Source organism: Pimephales promelas, chromosome 17 (assembly GCF_988280905.1).
Source record: "Pimephales promelas chromosome 17, fPimPro1.hap1.1, whole genome shotgun sequence".
Classification (NCBI taxonomy): domain Eukaryota; kingdom Metazoa; phylum Chordata; class Actinopteri; order Cypriniformes; family Leuciscidae; genus Pimephales; species Pimephales promelas.
Genome location: NC_142785.1, coordinates 14,103,762 through 14,113,847, shown reverse-complemented (window position 1 = coordinate 14,113,847; position 10,086 = coordinate 14,103,762). Strand labels below are relative to the sequence as shown.

Sequence of the window (10,086 nt, the reverse complement as noted above, 5' to 3'; positions counted from 1 at the left end):
TCAATGCAATATGCTCATATTTCTCCAATTTTTATATCTTTGAGGAAAAGAATAGGCCTAACCATTTCAAGAGAGAATATGAAGAGTTCAGATGCAAAAGCCTCTAAGTGCCATTTGAAATTTTCTTCTAAAATGATCATTTTTATCAAGCCTGTATATTTAAGTTCAGTAATTTCACTTAAATTGCAATGAAGATTACCTATTAATTGTCATTTAAGTGAAATTACTGAACTTAAATATACAAGCTTGATAAAAATGATCATTCTAGGAGAAAATTTCAAATGGAGGCTTTTGCATCTGAACTCTTCATATATAGGGTCACGAATCTTGATATGAAGTCTGTAGGCTAGTTGCAACAATTCAACAAAATGCTCAAATATATAATATCTAGTCAATTTAAAGACCAGTAGAAAGCTTACATAGAAAGTTGTTTGCCTCTGTAACTATCAGCACACCTAATATTAACTCTGGCAATATGGAATAGGACCCATGTTAATTTCATGCAAAAGGATTGTGTCATGCATGGTGATTTGCAATTGTAGAAATGGACTGTTTCTTATTCCTATACCTTAGTATGGCACATCTTATAGGAAGCCAATTTACTGGCACTTTGAGTCTTTCTTGTGAGGCAAAGAGTCGAGCTTCCACATGCTCAGTAAGAGCTAAACCAGGGGTCCAAACTATTATGACTGAGTGTCTCGGGATAGCCACTGAATGAATGTAATAGAATTATATGCCTTTATAGTGCATGACTCATGGTGGCACCAGCAGGGAAGCAGAACGACTTGCCACTGCCTCTTGTGCACAAAATCCATCAAACTTGGGAACTTGCTAAATAACTTATAGGTCATCTGACTTTGGATAAAGTTTGTAGCTTTAATTGGATTTGCACATTTACTCTCTGAAATCAACACTCAATACACGAAAAATAAAGGTTCATTATTGGCATCAAGGGTTTCACCTTTGACATCCAACCTTTCCATTGCACAAAAAGTTTTTCATAGAAAATTTTTTGATTATTCAAATGTCATATGGTTATTTTATGAACTGTTCCTCGAATGGTATCAAATCTATATGGCATCACTGTGAAAACCTATTTTGATTTTTAAGAGTGTAGGACTTGGGCCTATTGTCGAAAGTTTTCAGTAAAGTTTAAGTCTATTGATCTTTCAGAAATATACAAAACCGTATATTTGAGATTATTTGAGATTGAGGTCGTGTCCCAGTTTTCAAAGGGTAGAAGACTTTTTAATTTCACAACTTCATCAATTGCAACTTCTTTGCAATTTCCAACTAATTTACCTAAATAGCCATTACAAATAAGAAAATAGATTCTTGGTGAAAAAGTTAACAGATTAAAGATTAAAATGCTTCTCTGGAAGTACGCATCTGACACTTATAATTTTGATTTAGATTGATTTAGCACATGGACAGCCCTCACAGCAGGCAGGTTACAAACGGCTTATCTGTTTATTCACTCGCAGGGCTCGTAAAAGGGTCATCATGACCACTAGTCAGCAATAATAGCGGAACATTGTGCCGTATAAACCAAAATCAGGCAAAAGTGAAATGATGAAAAAAATGTGTTCTAAATATGTTGGACTGAAAGTGAAAAAAAAAACTATTTAAGGAGAAAGATTCAAATGGAAATCTCTATCTGAGATCACTAACCTCATATCAAGTGTTTAATCTGGTGACCCCTGAAATGACCTCACAGCTTCTTCTGATCTTTTCCAGAGGGTCACAGGAAATAGAGTCCTCTGCTTGTCTTTACATGGCTGAAGTGAAGACAGTTCCGCTTTACTGATTACAAGAAGGTGTAGCCTATATTCCTCATCATGCACATTTTATTATGTAGCTAAATCTTTGACAAATCAACACGCTGCCACTTCTGTTACTTAGGCCAATATTTCAAATTTACTTACTAACTCACTAGTGGTTTGTGCCATTTTTTTTATTTGCTAGTGAATTAATGCAAGAAACAAAGTGTCTTAAAGTTGTGCAGTTATAAATGTGAAACCTTCCAGCTTCATTGTTTTTCATATCTTTCAACTCTAGACTACAAGAGAGATTAATCTAAATTTAAAATAGCTTTCCATCAGCATGATCTATATTATAATATCACTTTTTATACTGTTTTTACACCAGTGAAGAGCCAGCACTGATTTCATACAGAACTAAATCTAAGCTAGGCTACAGGTAGGCTAGATAATGATTAAAATAAAATATCAAAATCTTATGTGCAAATTAGTTTCTATCATTTTGATTATTTGCGTCATAGCCTATTGTATTTGTTTTATTTTGCTCTTATTTATTAATTTTTAAATAAAAACCCTGGACTTACGAATAATTGTCCATTGTATTGTTTTAGATATTCAGAAGCACGTTAAGCAAGTAAGTAAATATTTTGCAACGAATGTTTGGTTCCGACCACAGACTTTGGTTTGGACCATAGACTGTTAGACAGGTTTGTAGTAGATGACAAGTTGTTCTTCCAATCAGCGTTGAGAATTCGTTTGATTAAAGCGTTACTTACGTCATCTTTACGCAAACGAGCTGCAGTCTTCTCAAACAGTCAGAAAGCGCGTGATAAGGTAAGACACGCGTTCATTCACTCACGTTTAACAGCAACATTCCTTAGACATTACTTAAAATGTTTATTTTTATAGTTCAATCAAATTTATACGGTAAAGTGGAAAATAAACCAGTCAAATCCTAATGTGAAATAAATGAATCACGTTAACACTGTTACCTTAACAAAAAGTCCAGTTGTGTCAGCTACTAATTTGGAACCAGTGATTCAATAGATGTGCATGTGAAAGACGAGTATCCCAATAAACGTGTTACTAAAGTAGGCTAGTCAGTATGTTGTCAATCAGTTTTCAAGGCGATTATCAGACTCTCTGTGTGATAAATTCAGTTCTCATCCCACTATTGTGTTTTGAACCCCCAGTACGGAAGAGATTCTCTCTAATCCGTCTTGTTTTCTCTGGCTTGCTGAGATATGAGAGTCCTGCTTTAAACCCAAACCAATCCCCCAAAAAAGCCCTTTCTTTCAACCTGTGGAAATTCCACATTTTTTGATACCCAATTTTTACCCAATAAGCATCAGATGCGTGCGTATATGTATTGCTATAGTATGTGACAATGCTCCCTATAAGTAGGTCTATTATTTGCAGTTATTTCCTGATTGTGGATTGGGTGTTAATCTGTGTATTGCTGTTTGTTTCCATTCTTTAAATTATACACCGCTTAATATCTGACAGACAGCATGGGAATGTGTTTTCCTCAATAATATGTAGGCTAGTATAAAGTAATATGTATAAACTTTTATACATATACAATTTATATATATAGCCTACACTTTTTGGCAGTTCATTCCATTAGCTTTTGTGATGTGCTGGAAATTGATTTTAAAAGCGTTATAATCATTCATTGAGAGTCATAATCGCACATTAATTGGATGTTTTAGATGGTCTATAAAATGTGCCTGTAATATTTCACTAAACTATCGTTGTGGTCACACATAGCCTACTGTCACGGTCATGGCATGTGTAAGCTATACCAAAAATCTGAAATCTTTATTTGGATCTCACTTAGTGGAGCTTTTTCTGCTGTGACACTGATTCGTTTCAACAATAACACCAGTTAGCCTATTTAGGCCATCTTCCACCCAGCGCAATTAAGCGCCTGCTTCGAGATTTTGTTATTCTTATTCGCATGATTTGTGGAGAAAGGTCTACACATGTCGGACATATCATGGATAGGCCACTTAAGATGTCTTTCAGGTAATCTGAGCGCTGATTTTGATCGTGTCCTCCCCCTCCTCCCCCGCGGCGATCGCGCATCGCGCCTCATTCTCACTCCCATTACGCAGCGGGATTGTCATGAAACTGTGAATTGTTTGCTGCTCAAATATAGTTGACCTGGAGCCAGCAGTCTGAGGGGTTGAGGAGCGACCATCCCTGCCTCCCTCCTCCCCCTATACATCAGCATGACAAAGCACTGGGGGGGTCCGGGCTTGTTGGCACCACCCGTGATCATTGTAGGAACAGGAGCCCAACGCGACCATCACCTTGACTGCAAAACCAGCTTTTCCTCTTCCAACCCCAGCTGTCATTGCACCACAAACCCACTGCTGGAGTTCGGAGGCCGACTGGATAAGTCCACAAGGATGGCGCAGGACTCCAGAGGCAAACCGTCGGATCGGAGCGCATGGGTACTGGAGGATGGAAAGTCCAGTGGAGGAAAGAAGAAGAATTATCAGCGTTATCCCAAACCACCGTACTCTTACCTTGCTATGATTGCCATGGTCATCCAGAACTCTCCGGAGAAGAAGCTCACTCTATCAGAGGTTGGTCACTCACTTTTTTTTGTCTTGGTCAAAATCCAACAGGGAATGCAAATTAAGTTCCATAATCACAGTTAATTTCAAAATAAATAAATAAAACAAAATAAAAAAGATGCAGAAGCAATTCTCGACCAGGAACACAATTGATTAGCCTACAAACAAAACGGCACACTGATTTAGACATTTTTTTAAGCAGAAATAGTTTCTTGTAAAGTAGCGAAAGTAGTAAAGAATTTACTTTCATTGCAACTTTAAAACACATTTTTACAATGTAGCCAAATATTTCATAATGATTCGTCAACATTTTTTTTATTAATTTAAGAGTTTTTAGCTTCTCAGCTGAAATATTATCCTTATCAGTAGATTTAAGCCGTGCCGCAACGTGTACACTTTCAATTTAAGTTGTGAGGCAGCTGAATAACTTTTCATTTTTCATTTAGAAAATCTTATTTTTCATTCTAAAATCTTCTTAGATCCTTTCAGATTTAAGGTTCCAAATGAATAGAAGTTATTTTAGTGTTATAGGCTGCATTCACAGGAATTACCTGAAAATGAATATAAAACTTAGCCTAATTGTACCATCACAACAACACATGGCGTTTATTTCCACAAATTAAGTTTACGTGACGTGAGTTTTTATTGCTGGTTGCCTGGGGCGCGTAGGCCTAATCTGTCTCGTGTCTGGATCTCGGTGGGGTTTGTGTTGTGAATAGTGAAAGCAGAGGGCGATACTCTATCATGCTGATATCGGTGTCTGGAATCACACTGTGCCACAATTACTTCGCGATTGTTTCGAGATGTCGCAATGTGTAAGAATCCACGATCCGGATTAATAGTGTGCTGACTATTCAAGAGTGACTCATGTGAATTTTTGTTGATGAATTGAGGTAGAACCTGTTGCAGGTGATTGGACTCGACATTTTCTTTAATTAAAATAGCACTTAGATCCTGTATTTGGTAATTTAGGCCCATTTTAAATGGCAAACACAGAATTTTCCCCTATATAACGTTCCCGTATGGTTCCTATTTGTTTGTTTGTTTTTTTTTGGGGGGGGGGGGGGGACCAAATAAGGGAACTTAATTCTGGGAACGTTCCCTGTTGGTTATTTTTAGGTTTAATTTATTAACCTAAGGAGAACGTTCTGGGAACTTTCACTCGGTTATGTTAGGTGTAATTTTATAACCTAAGGAGAACTTTCTGGGAACTTTCACTATGGTTATTTTTAGGTGTAATTTTATAACCTAAGGAGAATGTTCTGGGAACGTTCCCTGTAGGTTATTTTTAGGTTATTTTGTAGGTTAATTTTAGGTTCTCCTAAAAGGAACGTTCCCCTAACCTTAAGGGAACGTTCTATTTACGTTAAGAAAACCTTCTTGGGGAACTAATATGGAACGTTCCCAGAACCTAAAATTGTTAGCTGGGAAATTCAGGATAATATTAAGTGTCCGCTGTTACATTTATAAAATGTCACCCCACAGAAAATAACGCTTTAAAATGTGATTTAATTGAGACACACATGCACACACACACATATATATATATATATATATATGCGTGTGTGTGTGTGTAGGCCTATATCATATGTGTGTATGTGTACATACATACAGTTGTTTTCAGGAAGTTAACATTTATGTATTTTTAGTAAGATAGTAATCAGCTGTCTGTTTTGAATCGGTGCAGTTTAGAAGCTGTAGCCAATAATAATGATATGTTTGAAATAACTATCTAAATTGTCTTCGTGGAACAGATTCTGAAGGAGATCAGCACTCTCTTTCCATTCTTCAAGGGGAATTACAAAGGCTGGAGGGACTCGGTCCGACACAACCTGTCCTCCTATGACTGCTTTGTGAAGGTATGTTTGACTTCAAGTAATGAAAAATTACGTCATATCTTAGTTTGACTTTATCCTGTTGCCCTCTCCTCCTCTCTCTAGGTTCTGAAGGATCCTGGTAAACCCCAAGGTAAAGGTAACTTTTGGACAGTAGAAGTGAACAGAATTCCACTGGAGCTGCTGAAGAGACAAAACACGGCAGTGTCCCGTCAGGATGAAACCATCTTCGCTCAGGACCTGGCCCCGTACATCTTTCAAGGTTACGCCCCGTCGAACAAGTCCAAACCTCTGCCCGCTGACCTCTCATTACCCCCTGTTCCCACCCGTCACAGCCCGCCCCAGTCAGAGGACCCCTATCGTCCCAAACTGGACTCTACGTTTGCCATAGATTCTCTCCTGCATAGCCTCAGGCCTGCCAGTTCGGCTGGGGAGGGGGTTCGAGAGAGGGAATGTTGGGGACCCCCTCCACACACTCGCTCTGCCACTCCACCTCGCCCTTGTAACGCCTCGTACAACTGCAGTTCGTCGGCCAGCTCCGTCAGTCCCGCGTCAGATTTGTCCGACGAGGAATGGAGAGGGGTGACGCTTGTCGGGAAAAGGTCAAGTGACCGAGAATCCACTTCTGATGGATACAGTGACTCCTGCCCCCCGCCAAACAAAAGCTCCAAGCGTGGCATCACTCCTCCGTGGGAGCTGCCGACCTCCTACGCCAAATACACCCCCCCAAATGCAGTAGCCCCTCCCAGCATGCGCTTTAACGGAAACCCGTTTATGCCGCTGGGCGGGATTCCGTTCTACAGTTACAGCGGTGCGCACGTCACATCACACTTGATCGGTCACCCTTATTGGCCCATTCTACCAAGTGGGCCGGTTTCCATTCAAGCGCCTCCCCTTCTCATGGACTTGGACAGCATGCTGCAATCTGTTCCTCCCAATAAGAGTGTGTTCGATGCGCTTGGCTCCAATAATCAGACTTCTCATCCCACTCCAAACCAGTATGCCCTTCAGAACGGACCTTCCCTTTGCAAATATTCTCTTTAAACTGTCTATCTCATTATAGTCCTGGAAAAACTTCCCATCTTTGGCACTGGCCAGGTTTACACAGATTTGCAAGCAAAAAATACTCAATATCTGTGAATTGTCTCAGGGAATTCTTTGAGAAACCCCAATATTGACCAAAGATTCTACCCGACCAATGTTGACACTGTTCGTCCACTCATGTGACTTTCTTTGACACAATTACTACCTCAGACTTTTACTACCTCAGACTTTTAATGTCAGTGGAGAGATGCATTTAGCTGCTCTTGTTTCCCGAATGGACCGTTAATTGGCGATAATGGAATACTTCACAAGATTGAATGTTTGCTGCTTAACCTTCCTACGAATCGACCAGAATTATTGTGCTGGATATTTGTAGGGATTAGGGATGTGTTGTGTGTGAATGTGTGCTTTTGAATCTGTAAGGAACCTGCGATGTTTACATAAAGATTGGCTTTTCTGCCATGAATGTGTCACTTTTTATATGTTGCAGAGTAAACATGCATTTTTTTGTTGTTGGAAATCTTGACTTTTGTATGGCTTTTCAGACCTGATTCTCTTCCCCCGATGTGTGTGTTTAAAACTTTCATTCCCCCCACTTCACTTGGTAAAAGTCCAATCACAGGCTCTGATAACAACTGTGGAGGCTTGACAGATCTGATAAGATCCAGTCTTGCGCGCTTTTTTTTCTGGCATGCATTCACTTTGAAGAACTGTAATTAGAGCCATTTTTTATCAGTCCACTGTGTCTCTAAGCCTTATCACAACCCTGTGTCCCTGTGGAGTATAGGTGCTGTAACTATGATTTTTATTTTTATAATCTGGTCTTCAAATGAATGTTTGTCACCTTTTGATCAGGCATGCCTGCCTAAAACTGTCCAGAAGCTCATATTGAGCAATTTGGTCAGTAATTGAATGTAAGGGTCATTTATCTGGTGGTCTGTGGTTGTCCCTCTGTCTGGTGCACGTCACCTCACCACCTCCTGCTGTTTTTTTCTGTCCTGTCCTCCCTCAAATCACTCATTCACACCCCCAACACCTCCACTCTCTTACAGGTCCATTTCTTTATAATGGACCTTACGAGCATTTGTGGCTGATTAATAGGCTCCACTGAAGAGTTTGTAGAGTCTTTATTGTATTATAGTCATGGCATCAATCAGACTGTATATTGTATTTAAAGTGTGTCCATTTTATAGGTGGAATCCCATGGAAACATGTCCAGAAGCCTACACTCTAAAAAATCAGGGGTTCTTTGTGGTGGTCATGGTGCTATATAGCACCACTAAGGCCAGTTTGGTTCTTCAGTGGTTTTTCAGTGGTTCTCTGGGGTGGTTAATGTGCTCTATGGCACCTCTTATGGTTCTACATAGCACCATATGACAAAGAAGTGGTTCCCCTATGATTGCAAGCCAATGAACCACTTTTAGTGCTATTTAGCACCATTTTTTAGAGTGTACAGAAGAGGTATAGATTTCATCTTCAAAGTGTGTACACAAATAGTTTCAGTTTGCAAGGGAAAGTGGCCCAAAGGTTTTTTTTTTTTTTTTTAAATGTATTTTGAAATGTCAATTACAAAGCATGAGAGACATTCTCACAGAAAATAAATGTGTGTTACTGTTGTATTTAGTCAGTCAAATGTTCGGTTTTTGAGTTGTTACTGTCTGACAGTCACATCATAACTTTGTGGTTTGAGAAGCCCTGCACATCGCTATTTTACTGTCTTGAACCCATGATGAAATTGACAGGAATTGTAAAAATTAAGAGAATAATAATCAAATGCAACCTGATTTTACTTATTTTCTTGGTATTTTTAAAACAATATTCTGTATTTCAAAAGATTTGTGTTGTTCACAATGAAAAATGCGGTGGAACAAGAACTATTGAAACTATATTGAAAATCACGGTAAATAAAAAAGGTCAATCAACACTGAACCTCATTTAAAACTAAGTTTGTTTTGCTCAGCACACATCCTTTAATTTAGAAAGTTCACCCTTTATCCACATTGTTTTCATTGTGAAGACAAAATGGACGCTCGAGACCAAAATAAGAATAAACAAATCAAATGTAAATAAAATCACAACCAATTGACCAAATTTTGATGGGAAAATTATAGGCTACTAATTAGGCCTATTGCTTTGAACATGATACAGAACGTATAGTAAATAAAATATAATTGGTGGTAGCTTACTATTGCTTGAAAGCAATACAATTATGAAAATAGAACTTTAGGATATTTTGTTGTTGTTGAGAACTAGTCTATAATCCTTTTAAATGTCTTTTTACAAATCCTTCATGATGTTATCCATAAACAGACTACCCATAAACGGATAAATACAAAAATTACAGAAGAAATGTGTGGCAGAAACGATTTTCTTGAAAAATAACCAAATTCTTTTACACATTTTTTGTTTTTCTCAAATAGCCTATCATACATCTCGTGTTGGGCAAGGAGCTTAGGCAAATGTGAAATAGGCTACTGATGCTATTACATAAAGAAAGTTTGAATGAATAAGTCGGCTAGGCCCTAGATCTCGCATATAATAAAATGCACCAAAACTTCTGCCCCCCCAAAAAACAGGCTATTATATTTGGCTATAGCCTATAGTCTAGCGTAGTCTATCACAGTCTGCATATTATTTTCTAATATAGGCTATTGAATATCCAGACAAGTGAAATTACATGTAGGCGGAATAAGAACTGTAAATGTCGATTAAACTGAAAAGATCCGTCATCCATTATCTAAACCGCTTGTCAGGCTGGCTATTGCGTTCTCAAAGAGTAGCCTATTGCAAAATTTGGTTTGCACTAAAACACACATTATAAAAAGCAATCAAGTTGGCTAGGCTAGCCAAAATAAATAAATA

At 38.4% G+C, this 10,086-nt stretch overlaps 1 protein-coding gene across 1 annotated transcript; it reads left to right on the top strand.

The window, feature by feature from the left end:
* The first annotated feature begins 2,504 nt into the window (after positions 1–2,504).
* foxh1 (forkhead box H1) lies at positions 2,505–7,686 on the top strand. The gene is made up of 4 exons (XM_039685459.2): positions 2,505–2,594; positions 3,922–4,354; positions 6,100–6,204; positions 6,286–7,686. Exons 2-4 carry the CDS (start codon positions 3,995–3,997, stop codon positions 7,222–7,224), a joined length of 1,404 nt encoding a protein of 467 aa, XP_039541393.2. The 5' UTR covers positions 2,505–2,594; positions 3,922–3,994; the 3' UTR covers positions 7,225–7,686.
* Positions 7,687–10,086: the final 2,400 nt, after the last annotated feature.